The sequence below is a fragment of the Macrosteles quadrilineatus genome, unplaced genomic scaffold, assembly GCF_028750875.1.
Source record: "Macrosteles quadrilineatus isolate MER2022 unplaced genomic scaffold, UCM_ALF_1.0 Scaffold_7__1_contigs__length_78375512, whole genome shotgun sequence".
NCBI classification, from domain to species: Eukaryota; Metazoa; Arthropoda; class Insecta; order Hemiptera; family Cicadellidae; genus Macrosteles; species Macrosteles quadrilineatus.
This window is the reverse complement of record NW_026542600.1, coordinates 56554722-56582197: the sequence shown is the minus strand read 5'-3', so window position 1 is coordinate 56582197 and position 27476 is coordinate 56554722. Positions and strand designations below refer to the sequence as shown.

Here is a 27476-nt window from a genome sequence, read left to right as displayed (position 1 = left end):
GGAACTATCTGTTGTTCTAATATAATACTTTCTCTCAACTCCGTTGCTATAGAACAGAAGAATCCGTTTAATTTATTTGCAACTGCTTCAGGGCTTGTAATTAACTCTTTATCGTCACCTTTCAATACAATAAGTTCTGCATCTTTCTTATTTTCTCCAATAAGGGTTTTGATTGTGTTCCATTGTTTCTTAGGATTTTGATTATTTTCGACTAATATTTTGCTGTAGTACTCATTCTTTGTTAATCTTACTTGGTTTATTACATAATTTTTAAAAACATTAAAATACAATAAATAAATAAACTTTGTATATAAAAGGTATTGTGTTATGAAATGTTTAATATTTGTAATGACCAATTTTTCTTTCCAAATCAGGGGTCTGAGTGTCTCTCATGGCAGTATTTAATAAGGTATACGTCATTATCTAAATACTAAAATCGTTGTAATTGTAGTCATTATTCATAATTCCTTTCAGTTCGCGCTTGTTATGTTCAATTTTATCACTATGTTTGACAATTTTAACTATTTTTCATTAGGTGAACACGTCTTGACGAGTTACTAGATAGTGTGATTGACCAATAAAATACTACTGTAATTGTCCTTTAAATGGTTTGTGGGAGGTATAAAAGTCCGTACACGACAGTAGAAAATATAATTCTCAACTATGGCTCGTCTTCTGGTGGTAAGTTGATAGACTCTTGCTTAGTTTTTGCCACACACTTTGTTCAAAACTAAAATTTTATTTAGTTTTAAATGATAGTGACTTTTATATGTAAACAATAAGCAGATTTAGATTAAGCATAACCTCCCTATATTAACAAACCGGTAATAATTTGAGGCATCATAAATTAATAATGTTCATTTATGTGGAAGGATATTATAACTTTATATATTTATTTTCATGTATGCCAACAGAAAAGAAACGTTTGCCATAGACGATGATTAAATAAATAATTAATAAAATAAAATACATAATAGTGAATTTTATCCATTTTAGGTTAAAGTAAAACATACTAAAACCATTATTTTTATTATAAGCCTTATTATAGTGTCATCTGCTTAACTTCTAAAAACAATACCACCGCCGCAGCAAACCTGCAGACTAATCGAAGCTCTATTTGCCTGTTTATATTTACATTAAAATATTTCCTTTAAAATATAAAATGTATTGCCTATTTATATAACAATAGGTTTTACGAGTACTTAGATTTGCTGCTACAGCGAACCTAATGAAGATTATTTTCTAGTGAAATGTTTAAAAAAAGTAAAACGGTCCAGCGGACCATGAGACCAACGGTAATAGCTTATTCCCTTAAGGGAAATTCACTAAACATGTTCAAACTTAGGAGTTTGTGACAATTACTCCTCCGAAACTCCTGAACCGATTGACATGTTTTTGGTGTCGTTGGAAAGAGCAGAACGTGAAGTTGTGCAGGAAACTTTCTTTTTATCGAAATAATTTGAGAGTGAGGCCCTGGAGCCCTTTAAAGTTTTTTATTTCTCCATAAGATTAACATGAGGAAAAATTGTTATGAAACTCCAGCTGTTGTCAGAAATTATTGGGTTGGCGTAAACATTACAATGGAAAAAAGCGAGAGAGCCTGGATAATTTTATATAATAAAGAGAAAACTGAATTAACACTGTGCTGCATTTAATTCTTAGTAATTATTGACAGAGCCAATTTGTAAACTATGGAAACATAGGAGTCATAGAACACCACCAAGGAGAAGAAATATGTTTTTTTTATATTTATAATCGTTATTATGGACAACCTAATACGGCTATGAGTAAGGCTATTTGTATAAAACACTTTAAAACAAGATCAGCTTTTGAAAAATGATCAGATATTTACAAGAAATGTTGATTATATCGATTTGTTATGTACATCTTGAGTATTTCCATAATTTTTAAGTCGAATCTTTTAAAGTCATCAGAAACTATCGCTGTTGTTAGTTTTAAAATAACGCCTGTAATAATTAGCAATTGCTCGAATTCGAGCAACAGGTACACTAGTCCTATTAAAAAATACCTATTTTAGAACCTGACATTCAATATTCGCCAAGCGGGGACATATTGTGAACCCCTATTATCGCCTTTGTATGAATATTTGCAACCTATAATCAAGATATTTATTTGAATACCATTTTCTTACTATTATAGCTGTAGATATCACTTTTATCTAGGATACTCCCGTTGAACTTGAGTTACTCGTTTTCTGTTTAACGTTTAGTCATAAATATACTGTAATATATTTATGTGTATTCTTACACTTAAAATTAGACAATATACTATGCTGCAATGCATAAACTCTTCTTACTGCAAATACAGCAATGTGTTTCCAAGTCTTCTTTTTCTTCTCCTAAGCTATACAAAATATTCATTTTTCTAGCTAATCCACTGTTCAGAGCATTTCATCAGCTTCTTTGCATTTAGCGTACCGAAGATAAAGATTGTATGTTTAAATGGGTACTAGCTTGACAATGTAACTCATATACTTGGGGTCCGTAATGCATGTGGAACTCCAGAATATTAAATTGAAATGTTATAATATTAAAGTATTATTATTTATTATTTGTTATCTTGTCTTAGTTAATATTATGTAAAATGTGTGTTATATGTACCTACCAAGAAGACTGCATGGACTTTCTAAAATAGACTTAAACTTTAATGCTGCATTGTAATTGGCTCTGTTCCTGTAATGCAGTGTTGCCATTTAAATAAATAAATTGTTATTATTTATAACTCCAAAATTTTTATTTGTTATTATGGTCAGTTAATTGTATTAATCAATATTAGTCCTTGAACTTCACACGATAATGCTTGCTATATAATGGTTTACAATTCTATTTAAAAAAAACGTATATTTTTTTAACAACTTTAAGACATACTTAAATCGTATTTTTGACATAGACCTGTTTGAAATTTATATTAATTAAAACATCCTTTGGTAAAGTATCTTTGGGGGGAAAATGAAGTCGACGAACTGATCAAGAATGAAATTCCTAAAAATCTAAAAATTCCTCGTACTTCCTTCGTTATTTGGGGGCTCTTCTTAGTACAGATTGGAACCAGTATGAAGATGTAGATACTTTATAATTAAGTTTTGCACACAAGTAACACTAGTAAAACGTTCAAACAAAACAACTTGTATGCATAGGCTTAAGCTCATATTGACCTAACAAAATGTTGTATTAGTTGCAGGTGATCTTGCTCGCAATGGTCGTAGACGCTGTCTATGGTTACGGTTGGAAAAAGAACATAAAACGTAATGAAGGATCATACGATGAAGAAAATCATGGGGAGGATCATGGGGACGATAAAAAGGATGACGAAGAAGACGAATATGACAGCAAAGTTGGCAAATACAGCAAAAATAAAGACGCCCCAAAAGAGAAAGAATACACCAAAAAGAAGGATGAGCCAAAAAAGAAAGAATCCAGCGGTAAAAAAGACGTAGGTAAAGGAAAGAAGGCAACTAAAACAACTGTAAATCACGATGATGGGGAGGATGAAAAGGGTGACGAAAAAGACGAATATGGCAGCAAAGTTTACGAATACAGCAAAAAGAAAGACGCCCCAAAAGAGAAAGAATACACCAAAAAGAAGGATGAGCCGAAAAAGAAAGAATCCAGCGGTAAAGACGGCGTAGGTAAAGGAAAGAAGGCAACTAAAACAACTGTAAATCACGATGACGATGACTATAAAAAGTGAGAAAAAGCCAGGATCACTGATTCCAAGGGAAATTGCAAATTGTTTTTCCTTTTTTTTGTTTTAAATTATACATAATACTTTGGTGTGAATCAATAAAAATTAATTTTAACTCATCTCTGTATTACGCATGCTACTATAAATTCCTTAAAAATATGCATAAGGGCTTGTGCAACAACACCAAATAATATAATATCCTTTATAGTTATTATTCTTTACTCTTTACTAATGTAGTTATGTTGTAGTTACGTTTGATCAAAATATCGTACACACAATATTTTTTAGTACCTGAAAACATGTTGGTGCTGAGAAACATGTTATTACTAGTACAAAAAATAATAGCCTAGGTCCAGAAGCAGAACAATATTAAAAAAAAAACCAAATGCAAAAAAGATTAGTAACAAAGTGTTCAGTAGTTTAGTTTTTTTAATGGCTAAAAATAAACTGTCCAGCGAATAATTTACTTGAATGTAACCAATAGTCGTAGGAATAGGTATAAAAATTTATTATAAATTATCATTTAAAAAATGCAAAATATGTTTTAAGAAAAATGGCTACTAATTCAGTCAAATAAATAATGGTTCCCACGTTAGATCGAAAATGAATTAAAATCAGAGAATATGTACAAATATTATTGCGTTTTTGACACATGTATTTTGTATGTTTTGTAAAACAAAATGTACAGTGGCCTTTAACCGGGTGTTACTATAAAGACAATTCACCCTTAAAAAGCGAAAATGGCATAAAATCAGAAATCCTTTACTTGATCAACCGTCTCAAACTCAGGAATAAACTTTTATTCCGAAATAGCTGCTTATGTAAATATATGACTTTCAAAATTATCAATGAAAACTAAGCGAGCTAGTTATGGTTTATTAACTATTTTCGTATTAAGTTAAACTTCTTAAACTTTCGTCTGAATCAATCTTACGATTTTGAAGGTCCTTGAATTTCTTTCTGCAGTTTGGTCATTATAGTAGTTTACGCAACTTTTGCGTAAAGATGTTGCTAACGACACGAGTAGAAAATTTAAGGTACGAGCCTTGGAAAGTGCTTTAAAAACTTCTACGAGTGTCGTAAACACGATTTACGCGAGTTGCGTACACTACATTACCTACGACAGTTTTTAATTACTAAAAATCACTACTCATAACTTCTAAGAGAGGTTATTTTGTCGTGTATAACCTCTCATTGCCACTGACATTGATGCAACGAAACATTGTACCAAACACTAATTGCACCACTAAACAATTAAATTGGCCTGAACAGCTGATTAGTTGAAGTTCGAATCATTACAATTTTACTTCTACTGTTTCAATCCTTGAACCTCATTGGTCTGTTACCCGTGTTGTTATAAGTGAAACTATGCTGTTATGAAAGTAATTAATGCTGATATGTGAAACTTTTCAATTCTAATAACTGAACTGTAATGGATACTTTAAAAATGGTTGTAGGTAAAGTAATTTATTTAACTATATTTAGATAAATTACATTGATTATAGTAATACATCAAATACATACAAAGTCTCTTATCTTACTTGTCTTATTTACATTTGTAGAACTTCGTACACCCATGACTACCCGTCAGCAAATAGCCCACTGACACGGTAGTAGCATTTAGATATTAGTAATTTCCCAAGGTTTTTTTAATTACAGGGTTTGACTAAATTTTTTTATTATTCTGCAGAGTATTGGAGAGTAGGATTCGTTATAATAATGACGTTTTTTTTAAGTGGTATCTGAAGATTTAGTCTGTTCTACGGAGAATATGGGCAAGATCTGTGGTTTGTAATAAAGATAGAGAAGTACAAGAATGTACAAGGAAGGAAATTAAAAATACTTAAACGCAAAAAAATCTTTACAAAAAGTTCTTGGGCTGATTTAAAAGTTGAATTGCTCTCTTTTGAAGTCGAAATAAACAGCGAGTTCTTTCATTCTCACATCACTGGTACTGCGTAGACCAAATAAGGGAAGATGACAACATAATAGGCTGTCAGAAGAACATTTGCCCAACATCATAGTCTAAACTAGCCTATTTTTAGTAGGCTAGCATCTCTTCTTATACAACTCCGCACACTTGCATCCTACTGGAGCATCTCCTTGCCTTTACTTTCATCGTCCCATTTTGAGTTGTACGGGAAAGTTCCCATCCTCACGATTCTCGTCCAATGACACTGATCGGCGTTTGTCGTAAGAAAATTGTGTGAAACCACCAATGCTTACATGCTATATATCATTTTCGTTAACAATATTTTTTTTAGAGTGTTAAAACACAATAATTGTGTTAATAATTATTATTTATCATGAACTCTCGTTCAGTATTTTTGTAATCCTCTTTCGACCATTTTTACTGTGCTTACCTCTGTTTTTGGATGCTTACCCTTCTGTTTTCATATTTTCCTCTGTATTCCTACCTATTTTCCATGTTCAATCTTAAGGTATTTTGTTTAAAAACGGGATAAAAAGTTAAAAAGAAAAATACCATAAAGGTTAACACTGAATTATTAAATCGTATAGGCTCCAGTCCTTTTTTGACGGTATAACAATAGCATATCTCCAGGATAACTTTTATAGTAAAAAAACATTTCTTAAATAATGTAATATAACTTTAGTACGAACACTTTTAAATTTCTCCCCCTATTCATGGTATATGGAGAAAGGATTTGTTTTCCACCCTGAGCCCAAAAAAGTGGTTTTCGAAGTGATGTCTGTGTGTGGATGTGTACAGAGCTCCAGACCACACCTGTAGTCAGATTTTGATGAAATTTAGTACTTATGTACTAGTAGGTACTAATCCACGGTATCTCCAGGATTTTTTTTTTCATTTTTATAATATTGATTTTTAATTGTAATTTCCCCATAATACCCCATAAAATAACGGAAAAATTGGATTTTCTTGAATATGGCCTGAACGATTTTGATAAAATAATGGTATGTTATAATCCTTAAAATTCTGAACTAAATGGTTTAAATCAAATTACCGTAAAAATTACGGTTCAAAAGTTATTGTAACCTGTGTTATTTTCCCATAAAACCCATAAAATTCATAGTTACTCCCACCGCTTACCCATTTTAAAGGTGGTTGAAAAGCTGTTGGGAGAAAATATGTGTCAGATTGCTGATACCGTTTATTTCATCTGAATGATTAGGCGAATCAAACTGTAGACTTTAGTTTGTGTCCCAGCTACAATAAACATATTTTTAACTATAATGATTTGCACTATGAAAACTATAGCCATAGGTAGGTATTGATTTTAATCACTTGTATTTAGGTGAATGATACGCAAAACACTTTAAACTCAAACATATGTAACATATCAAGCATCAGCGAAGCATGACTAATTGATCAGAAAAGCGAATTAACCAATTAGCATTTACTGATTGTTTTAACTATTTGTCATAATCCCAATGATTGATGGTTTTGAACAAAATTACTTATATTTCCATAAATTTAAATTGCATACTTAATGGCTTTCCTTAGAAATGGTTAATAATCGAAAACAAAACATCGGATATAAGTAAACAATGATTGCAGAATGAATTATATTACAGCTTTCTTATTGTCAAATTCGAGCTGGCTCTTTATTCAAGATCATTTAATAAAATGATCAAGGATAAAGGTCATAAATTTTTAACTAAATCAGCTGTTTGAAATATAAATCAAATAAATTACCACGGTTTTCAAAACATAAATACAAAGCCAAGGTGAACATTTATAGCACTGTATTTCGGCCCTGGAAATATTGAGTTTTAATAATTCTCCGTTTTTTTAACTAGGCATCTCACCTAATAAATATATATTTACGGAAAGTAAATAAAAGAAACGTCTTATAACACTTAAACGGTTTTAAGTAAATTTAAGTAAATTTAATAACACGTACAATGCTGATCAAGAAGTTATTTATATATATTTATGCCAGGTTTTTAAATTCGAGCAACCTTGTCTTTGGTCCCGTGGATGCTCTATTAAATTGATCTAATATCCTAGTAGTATATTAAACTATACATCTTAAGAATTCACTTACATTAATAATTTACATTTGTTATCTTATCTACTAATATCATTTACTTCTAGATCCCTCACCTTCATTGGTTGATTCAAGTTCATTGGTGATATTTGTTCATTAAAGGCATTATAAACTTGTTTAAGATAAAGCTTTTATTATAACAAAACGTACTTTATACACAAGATATAACAAAAACGGTCGTTGGACGGGTATCAAGAGTATACCAGTGTTTGGTACTAGGTACTGAGAAGTTAGCAGGAGCAGGACTTCTTCGACTGAGGTCCTGGCCCCGTTAGTGATATGTACTCGGAGGATTCACTGGAGCTAAAGCTTTGATTTCCTTCTTGCTTGATCATGACGTCTACAAGGAATCTGCAACAAAAAGATCAATTTACGGAACATGAAACTGTAACTCTACCAATCAAGGACTGGCCCCCGTTTAAGAAACTGTAACTGTACCAATCAAGGACTGTCCTCAGATCAAGAAACTGTAGCTTTACCAATCAAGGACTGTCAAAAGATCAAGAAACTGTAGCTATACCAATCAAGGACTGTCCTCAGATCCAGAAACTGTAGCTGTACCAATCAAGGAATGTCCTCAGATCAAGAAACTATAGCTTTACCAATCAAGGACTGTCCACAGATCAAGAAACTGTAGCTGTACCAATCAAGGAATGTCCACAGATCATGAAACTGTAGCTGTACCAATCAAGGAATGTCCTCAGATCAAGAAACTATAGCTTTACCAATCAAGGACTGTCCACAGATCAAGAAACTGTAGCTGTACCAATCAAGGAATGTCCACAGATCATGAAACTGTAGCTGTACCAATCAAGGAATGTCCTCAGATCAAGAAACTGTAGCTTTACCAATCAAGGAATGTCCTCATATCAAGAAACTGTAGCTTTACCAATCAAGGACTGTCATCAGATCAAGAAATTGTAGCTGTACCAATCAAGGACCGTCCACAGATCAAGAAACTGTAGCTGTACCAATCAAGGACTGTCGTCAAATGAACAAACTGTAGCTGTACCAATCAAGGACTGTCCTCAGATCAAGAGACTTTTGCTGTACCAATGAAGAACTGTTCTCAGTTCAAGAAACTGTAGCTGTACCAATCAAGGACTGTCCAAAACTGATTTTGGAAAGAAGATATTTAGTTTTCATGAATGTCAACTTGTGTAATACCCTAGTCTAAAATTATCTGTCAAGACTACAAACCTACACACCAGAGTAAAGTATAAACTTGCACCCTGACGGTGCAGATGAATTTCCCTATCGTAAAAAATACCTATTTTTGACGTTATTGTAATCTTTGATTACGTAAAGAACGCTTTTCTATAGAAGAACATCCACACTCACTGAACTGACTCACTCACTGAACAGTACAATATATTGTAGACATAAAACATCAGCTTGTATATATTTTTTGATATCCCACTTTCAAAACATGAATTTTATTATATTAACTTTGTTGTTGTTGCCTGCGTTATTGGGTGTTCTTGAGACGGATACTGACTTACCTAATCATGAACATAGGCAACTACAACAAAGGTAATCTAATATAAAACATCAGCTATTGAGATTAGTACACTAATCATGTAATGTATCATGTAAATGGGGATAAAGAAAAATATACACTTCAAGACTTCAAGAAAGAAAGTTGATTTTCATATTGAGGAATGAATCCATCTTTACTTAAAATATTGACAGTTTGTAAATAAGATAAAATAAACATATCGTAATATTATTGTGGCTGCAGCTACTCCGCACAGGTGGCAAGTAGACCTATTATTCAACACACAAAGTCAATGTTAACATCTGACCGGATTCAGTTAAAATCGTCTTACTTAATTCCAATATGAGCATTCCTGGTAGTCAAAAAACGTAACCGTTTAAACTCTAGCTGAAAATTGGATGACTGACTCGACGAGCCCCATTGTTATTTCCCTTAAATTAGATAAAATACATGTTATTTTCGTGATTGAAATTTCAACGATCCATAATTCAAACTTACAATAGACCACACGTTACTTGAATGAGGCTTCAAAACCGCCAATACCAAAAAGGGAAAAGTTCTCGTTACTTTGCAATGCATACGTAGACTAAAATGGGTAGGTAAATATTTGGGTGGGAATTAGTTTAAATGTAAAAATAAGTTGAGAGTTTTAGGAAGTATTTGGCGTTTATAAATAATCACAATTTTAAAATTCCATGTACATTTATCTCGTGGTGTTAGGGGATTTCTTATAACCCAAACAATCTTAACTAGTAAAACCATTCAACACGACTTCTTTCTGTTTCAAATATCGTATTTGTACAAACATAGTTACTACTTTGCCCGTTGCCGTCGACCTTTGAGGGGAAATGGTGGCTTGATGTTGGGAATGACAATACTACTGAAGACAAAGTCATCATGGATCCATTGCATGCACTACTTTAGTTTCAAGCAGTTTGCTAAGTCACCCTTTTAGCGAGTTCCCTTACTATTCCATTGCCTGTTTACTTCGCTCAGCGATTGTCAACATGAAATGCCACAAGGGAAAGTTTAGGCTCTCAAATGTGTGTTTTGAGGGCATTATCTTAAGGAGAAAGATTTTTATTTCAAGTTTGTCAACAATTTTAACCGATCACCAGTTGATGGTTAAAATAAACTGGTACTTAAAAATGTACTTTTTCTAGTTTGAGTGGTTGGTTTCAAGATTAAGCAAATGACCTCAAACCTATGTTTGCGAATCAAAGTTACAATTGTTTAAACCATGATTTTGAATATTGATTTGTATGGTAATATTGGTAAGGTATACAGCAAACATAAAAACTTAATTTTAAACAGTTTTTAAGACGACGAATGGGTAACTTAACCTTTTTATACTTAACATAGAAACCCCTTGCTGAGAAAGGAATATGACTTAGAGAAAATATAATTAAAAGATTCGTTTGAATTTTCTACGCTCTACGTACATGCATCAATTAGAATAATTATCACATCATCAAACAATTCATTGGAACTAATTATCTAATTAAATTACGGAGGCTCACTTAATTTGGAAACAACGATATGTTTTTAGATTCAATTTATCTCTATTCTCGTAATAAGCTAAAAAAATAACTACTAACAAGTTGTTATTTTGATTAAAAAATATTTGTTTCACAAATGTTAAATAAAACTAAACAGCCGAAAAAGCCTTAATTGGTGACTATAATGGTCATCTATAATGTTGATTATTTTGTAGCGTATTTTGCAATAAACACGAATATCATGACACCGTAACAGTTATGAGCACTTTCATCCTTCTTCTAAAAAAAATAAGAAAACTTATGTGTCAAATAAGTGTAGTAACAAAGAGACTATATTCCCTTCATGATCACTCCTGGATTAAGGTCATAGCCCTTAACAACCTAGGACAAGGAGATAATTAAATAATCTAGGACACACTTTAAATTACTAACAGCCAATAAAAATGTAAATTGAAAACTTTTACAAACGTGTTTAGCATTTTAATCTATGGCTTTCTCGAAATTAAATGTTATAAACTCATTTGGACACCATAACCATCCAGCTTCCCAAAAGCTTTTAGCACGCTACAAAATGATTTCTAAGAATGGAAGTGTTCCTAATATAAGCAATTGAAACGCTGAGATATCTCATTCGATGGATGGACATCCCGTTTATTAACCAATTTTTAAATGCACAGCACTCTAGTTTCGAAAGGATTACGATCGTGAAAACAACATGGAAACATAGCCTTGACGTTACTTTTATTCGATTTCCATGACTCGCTTATAAGTGAACGAATGTAAAACAATAGTAATATACATGTAGTACACATAATATAGTATATATAGTCAATGTGTGTAGCGTTGGTATTAATAAAAAAGTTAGAACTGGAAATGTTATGTTCGGTAATCCAACCATATTAATTTGTTTGGCAACAGAAATCACTTTACACTATACATGTAGTCCACACACATTCGAACAGTTTTTCTTAAGTAGCTTCAAAGGACTAACTTTATTTATCTGTAGGCCTATTTAGCCAAAAGCCACTGCAAAGCACGAATAAAGATATTAGCACGCTGCAAAGTACACATTTGTTATTTGACAAATCCTTTTAAACGCATATTTTCTGCAAGTAAGCATGAAATTTTTTTTGAACATTTCTTAATTCTTCATCGTAATAGTTAATGGTAAAATAACGTGGACATTCTTTTGACCGCATCTTTACAGCAACAGGTAAATAAGCATAAATGTCCTTTGGACGTATCTTTACTGCAATAAGTAAACGTAAATGAGCGTAAATGTCATTTTGAACGTATATTTACTGTAACAAGTAAACTTAAATGACCGTAAAAGTCGTTTTGAATGTACATTTACTGTAACAAGTAAACTTAAATGAGTATAAAAAAAGTGAGCTAAATGAGCGTAAATATCCTTAATTAGCGTAAATTAACGTAAAAGTCCTTTTGAACGTATTTTTACTGCAACAATTAAACGTAAATAAGCTTAAATGTTCTTTTGAACGCATCTTTACCGCAAAAAGTAAACGTAAATTGACTTGAATGTCCTTTTCAATGTATACTTACTGTAACAAGTAATATTAAATGAGTATAAATGTCCTTTTCTGCAAAAATTAAACGTAAATAAGCCTAAATGTTTCTTGAACGCATCTTTACCGCCACAAGTGAACGTAAATAAGAGTAAATATCATTTTGAACGTATATTTACTGCAACAAGTAAACATAAAATAACGAGAGTGGATGTTATTTTGAACGCATTTTACTGCAACTAATAAACGTAAATTATTGTAAAATGCCCTTTTGAACGTATCTTCACTACATTGAGAAAAATGAGTGACTCACAGAAGCCTGAAAGAAGTAGGAGAACGGTAAATGGTGATGGGTGGTGGGCACGCAGTGTGCATGTACCACAGATGTCAGAGTGTAAACAAGCAGATAACGGACAACAAGTAGCGCGAAAAGGTCATCTAAGTGGACAACCCTGTAAACTTACCGTGGTTACCGTCGTTGGGAAAATGGGCAAATAAACCACTTAGGATCTGTGTAATGGAGTCACGGAGTCAACGGATTCAACTGGAAGTTGGTCGTTGTTTGTTCTCTTGCCTACTTGCTAAATCATATGATCATAAGATAAATTTTCAACAAAAAAGTTTTTTTAGTCCCACCCAGTCCAACCTAAACAATTACTAAAGATAATTCATGAGCTTAACCTAATTATGATCATAATTTTATTTTCATTTTCAAAAGAGTTGTGTAGCCTCTGGATTACTTTTGGATACTTTGGTTTGAATACCTATATAAATTATCCTTGGTTGTTGTAATAGGAACTAATTTAGGTTAAAAAATTAACCATATTTTCATTATTTACCTTTTTTATTTAGGTCAAACAAATGAATTCATTGCAAATGAACTTGCGATTTAATTTTCGTAGAAAATCACACAGATTCACCTAGTGCAGCGGATATTGGAATAGAAAGGTATGGATAATAAACGCACGAATAAATTAAGTTGAATCTTATATGTACTAATAACTGTACCAGCTGGCTTAGACGTTTTCCAGAGCTTCCATTTAAATAATAATTTAATAATAATGTTTATTTGCAGCAATTTGGAATTTTATAATATATTTCAAAAATGTCTTTGTTTATTAACAGATTTTTACAATCAAAATGGCATTGGGTTTTATTTAAAAGTGCTTTAAATTTGATTACGTGACTAATATTTGTTTAGTGGATCAGTTCTATGAAATTTGAATTTAAAGTTTTCAAAATGGCATAATTTCAAAATGTATAAAGTTTAGTTAAAATTGTATTTGGAAACTTTGAACAACAAACACAGGGTGTCAAGTTTCATAAACATCACCAAGGGGCTTTGTGTTATTCATTATTTTTGCAAACTTACAAAATGGCAGATTATGGCTAAGCTAAAACAAAATAATTAAACTTCAAATTTATGTCTTATTTCGGTTTGTACGCTCTTACAAAATAAACAGATAGTTTAACTGCTTTATGTTCCCAAATAAATTGAGGGGGAAAACTGTATAATTGTATCATCTATTAAAATATTCCTTACATGAAAATCCAATATTTGTTTCCATATAAAATGGGCAGTATACATATGCATGTGGATATATTTCTGCATTTGTACAGTTTTGTAAATCTGACATTGTAATAAAAAAACCACATTACAAAAAATTAAGACTCGTTTTATTTGACAGAACTTCTATAAAAAAGCTCTTCTGATTTTTATTGAAAAGCACAATATACAAAAAAGTTACTTTCAATAAAAATCTGGAGAGATTTTTTATCTAGTTCATATTGAATATGAACAAGACTTTTTAGGTTTTAATTGTAGAATGTGGAAACACCAATAAAAAGTTGAAAATATTGATGTGTATGATTATTATGTAAAGCAATTTAGTTGAGCATTACATACATGTTATTTTTATTAATATTTATAGTTGTTGTTAACAGCCTATTGAACGAACTAAAAGTTTGCAAACGTGGTATTATGTTAAAATGGTACCTTGGTCATGAAGGTAAATTTAACATAATGCAACATAAATTGTTACTTACTTATCCTCACAAGAATAAACTAGAGATAAAGCAATACATAATTTTCACCAATTTCTCAAATATAAAAGAAATATTGACACATGTATAAATAAGGACAAATAGTAAGGACATTTACCATGGCTAACTACATAGTAAAATTACTCAGGAGTTATTTACATTTTACTTCAAGTAAGTTAATATTGAATACCTCTTATTCTGAATTTCAAACGAATTACAGTAGGATTTTTTTTCTTTTATGAACTTTTTTTAAATGTCTGATCATATTTTTATATAAAACGCAGAATGTATTTTGGGGTCCTAAAGCATAACTAATGAAAAACAAGATTGTTAATAGAATTGGTCATACTATGGATGATTTTGTTTAATGGTTTTCTCTAGTTCGATTTTATAGGTTAGGTATTTTTAAATGAGTCAAACTAAAAAACCTTTTGATGGGTCCAGAGGGGTTCTTTAAATTATCATTATATTTTTAGGTATTTAATTAAATCAAGTAACAAAAAATGTTTCTTCTGTTCTTGATTGACTTCAGAGTGACAATGAACTCAAATGGATGTAAATACCCCCGCCGCAGCAAACCTGCAGACTAAGCGAATTTCCATTTGCCTGATTGGATTTAGACTAAAATGTCTACTTAAAAATATAACAATTATTTCCTATTTAAAAAGAATTAGTTTAACAAGTACTTAGGTTTGCTGCATCAGGGAGGGTAAAACTGTTTTTTTTTTGTTTTTTTTGTAAAATGTTAATAGTTAGTAAGAAATAAAAACATTTTCCAAATTTGATCAAAATATGTGCATAAACAAACAAACTACAACAGTTTACTTGTTCTCCATAAGAATAACATGGGAATTTTTAATTTACATTTTTTTGGAATTTTCTCCGTAATCATTAGGCGCATAATAACACTTCAATAAACTAAATTATTTGTTTTTTTAAGCTCTACAAAATGGTTTGGAAAGAAATTGCTAAATTTTATGTTTTTGGGTCAAAATGGGAAAAACCTATTTTTACCCCATAAAACCCCTCGTAAACCCCCATTCCCATAGTCCGATCATGCTGGTTCGCGAACTTGTTTGAATAAATGTAGGTTTATACCAAATTTCATCAAAATCGGATCATTTTTGCTCGAGTTATCATAACGGACACACATATATATATATATATATATTTTATATGAATTTGAACGGATGGTGTTTTTGGCCTCTAGGTACCTCAAAACGAAAACAAAAATCGGTCCCGCGTCCAGGTCTTACCATGAGTACTACGGTAATAGCTTATTCCCTATATGGGAAATTCGCCAAAAACAAATTAAAAAAAAAAAAATAGAAAAGAAATATCTTTCTCAGACGGGTCTCGAACCTGAAACCTTCAAGTTTTGAACCTCTTACCTTACCTCTGAGATATATATGATTGTTGATATTATATGTTTTCAAGTGAATCATACGCAACAAATCATTTTTTATAATTTTTTTTTTTTCAAAAAAGCTGGTTACTTACTGAACACAATGACACCTTATTAATAGGGACCGAATATATTTGAAGCTATTTCACAGAAGTGGTACCGAATTTAAAAATATAGGCTACTTTTCAAAAAAAAAAAATTTACTGCCATTTTTACGCACAAAAAAAGGGAAATTTAAGGTATATTAAAAATATATATTTAGACATTAAAATTGTATTGGAAGTAAATAACTTTTGAACCAGTTTTATATAAAAGCATGAATTATAACCTTAAAAATTCAGGTTGATAGCTCTAGGGGTTTATAAGCATGGGACATTAAGGCTGCTAATTTTACATTGCCATCATAGGGCGTATGATGCCCTCTTAAAGATTGTTCCAATCTTATATTAAAATTGTAATATGAAGTTTAAATCAAATTGTTTTAAAATTGTTATAAAACAATTGTAATACAGCTTTTGACCAGTTTTAACAATTTTATGCTCATTGAGGTATTACAATAGATCGGTTTGGGACTATTGCATTACTATTGCATTTAATTGGGATATCTACTAGCTAAATAGATTTTTTTCAATGCATGTTTGATTGCTTACAATCGATGTTTACAACAGCTGATTTTACTCTGTTTATTTTTTTTTATTTAAGTATAAAACATTCTAAAAAACATTTTAACAATAATTAATTATTTTATTAAGAAAATAAATGCTATGGTAGCAGAATATAAGACGATTTTGGAGAAAATTGTATCTATAATAATAATAAATGTAGTCAGATAATGTTGTGATACTAAATAAAGTGGTGGAACACTTGCTTAACATATAATAGGTAATAATAATAATGACATTTTTTTAAATTAAAATTCTTTAACTTATTTTAGAAAATGTTTATAGATAAACAATTTAAGGGGAAGGATTAATTAATCATATAATAATTATAATAACATTACTAATGGTAATTAATTAATCTATATTATCCTCTCCAACTCCCAATCTATGTAACTCCTGCAGTGACCAGAATCGAACAGTCGGTCATCAGTTTTTAAGCCGTGCACATGCTCTAAATGTTTTCCTGTTTTCGTGTGTCGGTCCTGTTTTATGTGTTTAATATTTACTAGTGGCTTATAAGTCCCTAAACATCTCAAATGTAAAACAACTTTTTTTAATATTCAAACAAACTCAGAATCAAATTATCTAAGTGTCAGGATAGGTATCCTTGTACACCATTTATTTTGTGTGAAAAACTGTTTATTGTTCGTCTTTTGTTTGCTTTTGTTGATGTTATTTTCAATAAATAATTTAAATTAATCCAGAGGTTTAACTCTGCTGAAGGGAGCAAACATGTTAGTCAATAAATGTTGTTTTACTAAGAAGGCAAATAAAGGTGTGTTGAGATAAGCTTAGTTCCTTGGTCAAACCCGCTAAATTAGCACTCCGACCCAGTTATTATTTCTAAGTTTATACTCCTTTTGTAAAGATTTAACAACATTAGTGTAAAGTAAAGGCATCCCATTGACTAAACTTAACCCTAGATTTATTTCTGATCAACATTAAAAATACTACATTAGCCTAGTGTAGGTTTATGTGGTGGTATTCCTCCTTAAGGTGCGGTTGACTTAACATATTATTGACTAAACACCTGTGTAATATTTTGCGAATGGTTAGGGTTCCATTACCCAGTTATCGAAACCAATCAAAAAGTTACCTTTCATCAGCATCTTTGACATGCATATTTTTTGTTAGTTTTAAGAAACGGAAACTACCTCTAGGTTTTACTGTTATATATGGATGCTTCCTTTACTACCGTGCATGCTAGGCTATATTATTTTGAACCTTTTTTGCTTGGAGCACAGGCAGTACCTGGTTAAAATCTCCTCCAAACAATATTGTTTTTCCGCCCGTTGGAACTTGGCATAGTACTTACTTAATGAACCTTAATATACCTGTATGAACCTATTTCATTTTTATTTTCAGGTCGTTTTCTAAGAGGGTATTCCCAAAACATTGATAAACACTATAATAATTAATCTCAAATATAAATGTTAGTAGATTTACAAAAAAAAGCGTAGAATTAATCTTTAACATATGTCTTGAAATCAAAACAAAGCAGAAGTTTTCCATTTAATCTTGAATTGTTTAGGCAATGTGGTTATTTCATGTTAAACATCCCTTCAACACAACAATAACCTTCAAATTAGAAGAAAAAAATCATTGTTTTTTTTGAAATTTTAAGTTCAATTCTAAATTGCACAGTAAAACAATTGATTTCAACTTTCTAAGACTTGACTAAAAAGTCTTAATTATTATAGGTAATGTCGTTCCTGGTTTATATAGTATACAGTACATTGCATAATTGACTGAAAAATAAGTAATCCAAATATTCCAAATGTAATATTGCTTACTGGCTTGATGATAAATCACGATCAGCTGTATTGAAGTAAACAAAAATCAGCAGTAAATGGCTTCTAATGCTACTCTTATGGAGAACATTTGACGTTATATCTAATTTTGTGTTAAAATTTAGGAAATTTCACTTTTTTCCCGCCGTCACGGAATCGAGACCTTTAATTTGAGCCCTCTCCCATCGTTCTACGACTTCCCAGTCACCCACAATTTTTACACAAAGAATCGGCTTACGTAATTAATATATATATGATTCAACCCCTGACACAATGCAAATTAAGACTTTTCGTATTAAGACCATAGTTCAGTGTACCACTACGAACCTGACGATGGAGTTATCTCCGAAACGGCGTAGTGAAGTTTTCGCCCCTGATTGCGTAGACGGTAAGAACCAAATATATTATTATATTTTCACGCAATCTGCCACACTCAAGAATATAAGAAAATATACGTGAATGATGTTACAAACATCAATTGATTTGAGTCATTATTTAGTTTTGTTATTCAAAGTTACAATGTAGATATCAAATGCCTTTTCCAATCTACTGCAGCATCAATTTAGACAGGTTACCAAGAATACCTGTATCAATTAATCAAAAAATATAAGTTAAATAAAATGGAATATAATAAAGGAAAAAATATAACTCATTTCAAAGGGCTAAGCTATTGAAGGACAGCATCATTGGTGTTAGAAAAAGACCAGACAATCCTTTAGAACCAAGTCAGCAATCATCTTATATGTATAATTTCATGGTTGGGGATTTGGTTCCATAACCATAAAACCATCAAAACTGATTTATCTACCTATTTTAACTTTAAATAATACACCAACCTACCACAGTTAGAAAATAATATTTAGGGCTTAAATAAAATAGGTGACCATTTTTTTATTTACTTAACATGTCACAAGATAATGGCTACTCATAGGCTGATAAAACAAATTGTAATTCTGTTACAAATTGCTAATAATTAATAGAAATCAGCAAGTGACAAAACAACCACAACGCAAATCAAATATTATTACCATTCAAGTAGATTTAAAATAATAAAAATTATAAATAAAGTTGATTTTATATTTTATCTGATTTGTTTTGAAACATTGTTTTTTTTTTCTTTTTTTGAAGGGACCGGTCTATACCCTAATCCTGTTACTGTTTAAGTTGAAATTTTTCTATATAGCACACAGAGGTACAGAGAAAACTTGCTTATGGGACAGCATGCGCTTTCAGCTCTAGTATTTTGTGCAGGAAATATATACTTGTGACGAGCAAGGAAGAGGCAGAGCAGCGAGCACTGTGTGGAAATTCCTATTGTACAGCACACAGGGTCTTCCTCCACCGTAAGCAATGTAGTACATGAGGGTGAGGGGGGCGGTGTTTGACTTTGTTCTAGACCCCTAGTGCTAGAAAGAAACACTAAAAACATCAAAGTGTTTCCTCTGTACCTTACTTCTCTTTGGAAAGCTAATTGACAGCACAATAAAAAAATGTATCTGGGTCCAGAACCCACTTGGGATTGAGACAGCAACCTTCAGATTAGAAGGCGAGCGTTATTCCAACTACGCTATCTAGACAATTAAATTACTTACTGTATGCAAAAGCAATAAAGCCACTTGTAAAATTGACTTGAACTGTGTAATGTGTGCGCTTTGTAGTGTGGTGATGTGATTATTTGTTTTCAAGTTTTCATAATCATATATGAAACTAACCTCATTGAGTCGTTAACCATAAGTCCTTCCTTTGGCGAAGTTTCGGTCCAGCCGATAAAGTTGTGCTGCTTGTAAAATGTCTCAATCTCCATCTGATCCACTTGTCTTTGACTTTGTAGATCACACTGTAACAAGAAATTATCAAACATTACTCTGACATTTTACATATATCACACTACAGCCGAAAAAAAATCTAAATGTCTTTTAGAACACATAATTTATATACTGTATGGCTGCAGATTATACAGTCACAAAAAAAACTAAAGAGTGTAGACTAGTTAGTTCTGAACTTTACATTTTTGACTGTAAAATAATTCCTCGCTGTCTGCGAGGGGGGTTTTGAGGGTACATCCCCATCCCATTCATTGCAAAATCTGAAAGTCAGCTAAGAACAAGCAATAGTTTAGAAATCGATCATTTTACAAGGAATGTCTGTAAATTAAGGTCTCTATCAAGCCCCTGTCTTGATCAAGCTAACTAGCTCAAATGTGACACCAGGGTTGTGTTCTTCACTTCATTCTACTACTATAGCTACTAGTATACAAGTATTCCACCCCTACCAGATTATTACTCCCCTCATAGCAGCCGAAACAATAAGAAGGAAATTTGACGCTCCGATCAAGCATGAAGCCTGTTTTGTGATTCGGTTTCTGTGGGAGATGATTACCTATTGAAATCTGTTGCCAGTTGAAGGATGAGTATGCAGAAAAGTGTTTTGTGCAAAGCTGCTAAGGTAATTCGCATATTTGATCAACGATCCCTCAGTGGGTTTTAAGTTTTAATCATTAGGCTACCTACCAAGGCAGTGATTCAAATTGAGGAAACTTTGCTAAGTTTAACAAAAAAAACTTTTAAACTTGCTAAGTTTAACAATGCCTGAGGTTTATCTATGTCCTTAATAGTCTGAGAGAAGTACCCTATCTATTTGTCAATACCTTTTTATACTACACCACGATCCACAGGCACAATTTCCTTAAATTTAGTCACTGCCTCAAATGCGACTGAACGACTGTAACACTGTAACTGACTTACACTGTACAAACCATTATGGAAATGTTTACTACCTCATTCAACACATTCTACGTCCAATTACTTTACCTTTTTTAGGCCTTCACTGCCAATGAACTTCAATAGCCACCTGAACCTTAGACCACAGAACTCTAATAGCAGAATCTAACTTATACTTTGCAGGAGCAGCAATTTTGCTTCAGATAGTTTTCGGCTACTGTGAGGAGACTAATTGTCTCATGGCTTGAATATTAGTAAATGAAATAAAGAACGTAGCACTGGTTTAAGATTTGAGCTAGCTTGTTTGGTCAACACAAGAGCTCGATGGAGACCTTAATTTATGGACCGTCCTTGTAATAATCATTTAATAATATTGTAAAATTTACACACTCATTTTTAGCATAACATGCTGTTAGTATCACAACTAACCTTGTTTGCAAGGAGCATACATGGTATTGGGCTTCCATCCGGTAATGTACATTTTGAGTCAACGTCTTTCTTCCACTTCAAAGTATTTACAAAGGAGTTTTTGTTGGTAAGATCAAACATGATGACACATCCATGAGCATCCTTGTAGTACACTCTGGTCATCCATGTAAATCTCTCCTGACCTGAAGACAAGGAAAAGGATCAAACGATATACAAGATATTCTGTATTTGGATTTTAATCTCAAGCATGAAGCTGTCATGAAACAAATTACATACTTGTTATTTGAGTAATCACTCGTCCATTTTCTACCCAGGACAATTCTGTGGGGTAATATGGCTTAAATGCTCAGGACACACAATATCTTACACTGCCTCGCAATATTAGTCACTACAGTCTTATAACCAAAAATCCCATTAGTATAGCTATTTAGTAGTCAGAAAAAAGTTACGCTTGTTAATTTGACCAAACTCACTTCGGCAAAAATTAACAAATTTGACTGGGAATAGCTGTGCGGTGTTGGGCATATTGTGGTGTTGGAGACTACTGTTATATGCCTTCTGCTCATCTTACACCCTTTTTCCGATTTAATGACTATTTACTAGAATAACAAATATTTAGGTGCTAGTCTGGCGCCACTGTCGCCCAGTGCAAGTCCCTTAAAATATGCTCTGCCAGAGAGGCCCCTCTATATTCTGATTCTTCTAAGTTTTGGAACTTAAATTGCTTCAACTCGATGAATTGGCCTTTTGTTTCCAACAATCCGATTGGCAAAAATACCTAGGAGACTAAACTAATAAATACTAAGTCTATTAAATTTTATAATAATAATATTAGGGGGTCTTAGGTTTGGGCCAGACATTTTTAATTTCTTTCAGGTTGATTATGAAATGTTAACCTTTGGGCATCGGATCCAAATCAAGTGGTTTTGGAATTAAATAATTTAAAATATATTAATTAATTGACATACTGGTACTGATATAATTGGTTTATACAAAATCTGGAATCCCAGCCAAATTGTAAGCGTCTTTCTGTGGTCACAGTAAAATCGAGGACATCTGCCGCGGTCAGGGAGGGATCGTGAAAATCTTCTAAGTTCACGGCGAAATAGTAAGCATCATGCGCAATAGCAGAGACATCATCTTCGTCTTGCCGATCAGGAAATCATGAATGTCTCCTATGGGGGAGGGGGAAATAGTTAACATCATGTGCAATTGTGGAGACATCATCTTCGCCTTCTGCGGAGACATTATCTTTGTCTTCTGCGATCGCGGCATCATAATGAATGTCTCATATGGCCGCGGAGAAATAGTTAACATGTTGTGCGAGCACGGAGACGTAATCTTTTGCCTCCTCCGATCGCGGGAAATTATGAACGTCTCATGTGCCCGCGGAGGAATAGTGAACATCTTTTGCGATTGTGGAGACATCATCTTCGTCCATTGCAATCGCGGCATAGTCATGAATGTCTTTTATAGGCTCAGAAAAATAATTAACATCTTGCGTGAGGGTGGAGACATAATCTTTGTCTCCTTTAAATATCATGACGAAATCTTCCGAGTTTGCGGGGACATGGTCTTCGACCCCCGCGGTCGCGATGAAATCCTGGAGATCTTCCCCGATCGTGGATGAATAGTGACAAACTCCCCTAGGAGTTTGTCACTATGACTAACTATGATGAAATCTGCTGCAGAAGATCATCACTATTATTTTGCTGTTAACCTATTAACAGCAAAATAATAGTGATGATCTTCTGCAGCAGATTTCATCATTGTCTCCGGCGATCACGGTCAAACAGATTATCGGTGAAATAAATTTATCAAGAAAAAATTTTGAGACCCCAAGTGAGGCCCCCGGCAACTACCATGTCTGCCGTTAGGGAAATACGGCCTTGCCTAAACTCAAGTACAGTAGACTCCCTCTTATCCGGACACCTTTTAACCGGACATCGGTTAAACCGGTCTACACTCGGCGGAAATGACTTTCTCTTTAACTGGTAAATTTTTATTAGCACAGCGGTTTAACCGGACTAGATTGGCAGGAAGTGGGCAGTACTGAAATAACTGTTCTCATGGGAAAGATTTGAGACCAGTGATCACAAGTCTAAATACAATGCTCTCCTAAATTTAAGTCAGATACTGTATACAGTATGCATTTAAACGGTCCGTTTTAACTAGTTTTTGGGGATGTCGGTTTAACCAGAAAAAACGTTATCAGGACTGGCCTTGATCCCGAGGAGTCCGGATAAGAGGGGTAGTATAAAAAGGTCAATAATTTCTTATCACAAATTACATACCTGCGATATCCCAAAGCTGTAGCTTTACTGTTTGGCTATCTCCTAACTTGAGTATCTTTAGGGCAAAGTCCACACCGACAGTACCCTTGTAGTCTTTGCGGTAAGTGTTCTGGACGTAGCGTTGCACAAATGAGGTCTTGCCTACTGTTGGATCACCAATCACAATAACTTTGAACAGCTTCTCCGGCATTGTGTTCAGCCCTAGAACAAGTTTATACATGATCAAAGGACATTCTTGTGCTGAGTCTACATTTGATAGGCAGATACCTATTCAGCACGGTTGACTTTGATTTTAAAAACATGTGAGATGACTCACGCCATAGACTAAAAGAATTAAATATAGACTGTCAGCCGTGCTGTGGTTACCATGGTTACCATAGGTTCTGGCGTACACCACTGGGAGCGCCGTGTAGTTTCGTAGCGTGTATGCCGTAACTACATGGCGCTCCCAGCGGTGTGCGCCAGAACCTTTTTTATTCTACAGTAACCGCAGCAAAGCTAAATGTCTATATTTAAATCTTTTTGTCCATGATCACGCTTTTCTTAGGTGATGACATCATAAACAAATAGTGTAAATACATACATATGATCAAAAAGATAAATACAAACCAAATATTTAATAGATATAAAACTACATAAACAGGTAACTGCAGAAAATAACAAAAGAGGTAACACACGGAACTAAACTCCGGGTACGCCAGACACGAGAAATGAAACAGTGGCAGCGTCCGTGATACACAACCATTTACATTTCAACTGGATGTAAGTAGTAGCGATTCTAGAACTTTGTCAAGGGTGGTCTACACCCCCTCCCCTCCCCAAGAAAGCAGGGGTGTCTGGGGGAAAGTTTGGTATTTTTAAAGCTGCTTGATGACTTTCTAAAGCCATTTTTAACCATCCAAAAATCTCCCTAACGTTTTTAGGACGAAATTTCTGTTTAAATTTATTAACCGCCACTGTAAGTGGTTATGGGGGACAATTTTCAAGAGTGAAATGAGGTCAAGCTTGTTCTTAGAAAGAGGTGAGTGAAGTACTGTGACTTCTACGGTTGCCAACCAAGAAAAATACATATTTTTTACTAAAATACAAATACAAGTGGAATATTTAGTGAAGTCTACTCTAGGGTTGTAGGGTTGGTAGTGTGTTAATATATAATATTTGGGTTATAGTAATATACAACGAAACGGGGATTTTATCTGGGTTATAGCAGATGTAAAACACAAAACAGACTGGATCTCCAAGTGTAATGTGTTTTGTTTATATGATTGTTTATGAGATTTTTAATGAATATTTCTTTAAATATGAAATTTAGAGTTTGCATGAACCCTCCAAAACTTTTTTATGGGCCGGAGTGGTCTCCGCCCTCCCTTTTTGTTGGTGAATTGGGTTGAGCTGCTTCCAGTACTCATAGCAGAACTAAATTTGATGTATGCAAGGAAATTTCACAGTAGTTCGTTTTAGAATTTTTGTTTTCTTTTTTTATTATTTTGTAGTAGTGTACTTTACTGTACACATTTTTATTTATCAGGACCGAGTTGAGGACATTTACAGCTAAAACATATCAGGTAGTATTTGTACTCTGCTATTGGCAGAATGGCAGTCGACATCAACAAGGAGAAGGAAGACTTTTGACAGCTTATTCAAGTACAATATTTTACTTTCATGCTGCATAATTTGTCGGATTGTCGCAATAATAACAGTAACAGTTTGTTTACAGTAAAATACAATGAATTTCATAAGAACTCTTGTTTAAAGAATAAAGTCATTTTTATTTTGAATCCATGCACTTGACTATAATCAAGTGATGAATGGTAAAGTTCCTCTACCATATATGGCCTATAAATATAACCATATAAATACCATAATGGCCCTACGGGGTATTTATATGATTTTAATAACGGTTCGGAATAATATTTTAACGTTTCAAAAACAATATGCATCAGTAATTGGCCTACTTAATTGCATGTTATTCTGCAGCAAACCTTAAAGTCAAAACATAAAATGTGTTTTACAGTATTTTACAATAACTAAATTTATCACATTCAACAGATAAGTTTGCAAAACTAACCTTGCAAGTTTTGGTTTTAAATACTTTTTCAGTGTTTAATTATATTTTTTAGATGTAAGAAAAGATTTAATTCCACCAGGGACCAAGAATCCTCAAAAGAAGATTCTCTCAAACAAACATTTAAAGCCCTACCCCAGAATAGATCCAATTATAATGCTAACCAACATCCAATTAGAAAATTCAATCCAATTAGCCAAAAGAGAAATGTAAAATATCCAGCTGTCCCTTTGTGTTATTGTGATTTCCTGAATCTCTGAAAAATATTGAAAACTATTTTGTCTCATGTTTACTTACTTCTATATTATTAGGCGATTTAGATATTTTTATATGAAATGATCAAAGGACAAAGTTGGGAAGAAAATGGGAAAGGTTTTGGGGCACCAAAATAGTTGATGGCATTAAACTGCTTCATTATTAAATGAAAGTAGTATAACTAAAAGAACAAATAAAACTAAATAATAAATATTGTTGTTTTTAACATAGCAAATAAATAAAATGGACAATAAATCTTATTCCAAGTGGGTATCATGTCTCATCATAAAGTCTCATAGAGGAATCCTATAAATACTATTTATACAGTTTTTTTCTGTCATGTGTATAAGTAAGTATTATAAAAGCTAATTTTACCAATTTTGCACGTTTTAGCAAATCCCCTAGTGGAAAAAGCTATATATTTACAGTAATTATTGGTAAAGGCAACTAAATGATGTGCAAATTTAACCAAACCCACTTTCTGGCACTCTACTGTAAAGGCAATGCAATTTTTAGATAATGTCATTCGTGAAACTCTTAGAATGTTCTGCACATAAACTACTTCGAGTGAGGAGAGTGCTAAATTTACTTATTTTCTGATTGGTTACACTTATTTGTATAATGTGCTACAAGGCTGGGAAGTGTGTTTACGGTAGGATCATGATAGCTTGGCAATCTTCTCATGGGGTTTCTGAGAATACCGTATACACCTTCCCGGATGAGTTGCATACGGTACTTTTTGCCACACTACCAGCAACAAATATAAGTGTAAGTAAAACACAACACATACATACACAATACACTGTTACTGATTTTTCTATCATTTCGCCAATCTGAAAACATAAAATACTCAAACTCATACCTCTTTTTGGATTCATCAAGCAGCAGGTTTGAGCTGATTTCTCTCAACTCAACAATTATTACATGTGAAATTTCACAAATTCAGTATCCTAATGCATTCAGTTATAAATTAATTCGTAATGATCACATAAAAATAAAAATAAAAATTAAAGCAGCTGCTTACTGTGTTGTGTGGCAAAAATATGTGTACAAGGTTAAATATTTGTCAGATTTGTTCTAGAATGACTTTCCCTATTTACAAAAGTTTTGTTGTTGAACAGTCAAGTTCAATAGTTTCTCTCCAAACAAACTAACTTACTGTATAGTAAATATTTACAACAGATTAAGTGGTGTTTTCTTCGTAGTGATGGAATACAGCTGATTACACAGAAAAATCTATAATTATAATGTCAAATACTTACCTAAGATAACTAACAATTAATAGGGTTTCCCAATATTGTTTGTTTCACTTATCTTGTTCCGGGAAAGAATAATTTAAAGCTACTTTAACTGATTTAGTCTCCAGAAGACTGAGAAGATCCTACTCTGCTGCTTTCGAAGATCAAAGGGCTTTTCATACCCAATACTATCTCCGAAAGTCAAGCTCTAAAAATATTCCCATATAGGAAGTTTGATACAAACTTTACATAACAGACATTTTTAAAGTGACTCACGTCAGTTCTCTAAACATTTGTGATGTGTACTTTTTTAACA

At 32.7% G+C, this 27476-nt stretch overlaps 2 protein-coding genes across 2 annotated transcripts in view; one reads left to right on the top strand and one right to left on the bottom strand.

Annotated features, from left to right (window-relative positions):
* Positions 1–636: 636 nt before the first annotated feature.
* LOC128997882 (uncharacterized) lies at positions 637–3823 on the top strand. Its single transcript, XM_054423660.1, has 2 exons — positions 637–681; positions 3196–3823. The coding sequence occupies exons 1-2, from the start codon at positions 664–666 to the stop codon at positions 3709–3711; spliced, it is 534 nt and encodes a 177-aa protein (XP_054279635.1). The 5' UTR covers positions 637–663; the 3' UTR covers positions 3712–3823.
* A 4026-nt stretch (positions 3824–7849) lies between these two features.
* Positions 7850–27476, bottom strand: part of LOC128997880 (ras-related protein Rab-7L1-like) — a 33539-nt gene continuing 13912 nt past the window's right edge. Inside the window, exons 2-5 of the mRNA XM_054423658.1 lie at positions 23603–23803; positions 21309–21490; positions 19872–19996; positions 7850–8087 (exon numbers count right to left, since the gene is read on the bottom strand). Of these exons, the coding sequence (XP_054279633.1) occupies positions 7967–8087; positions 19872–19996; positions 21309–21490; positions 23603–23803 (629 nt within the window). The 3' untranslated portion in view covers positions 7850–7966. The remainder of the gene's footprint in view (positions 8088–19871; positions 19997–21308; positions 21491–23602; positions 23804–27476) is intronic.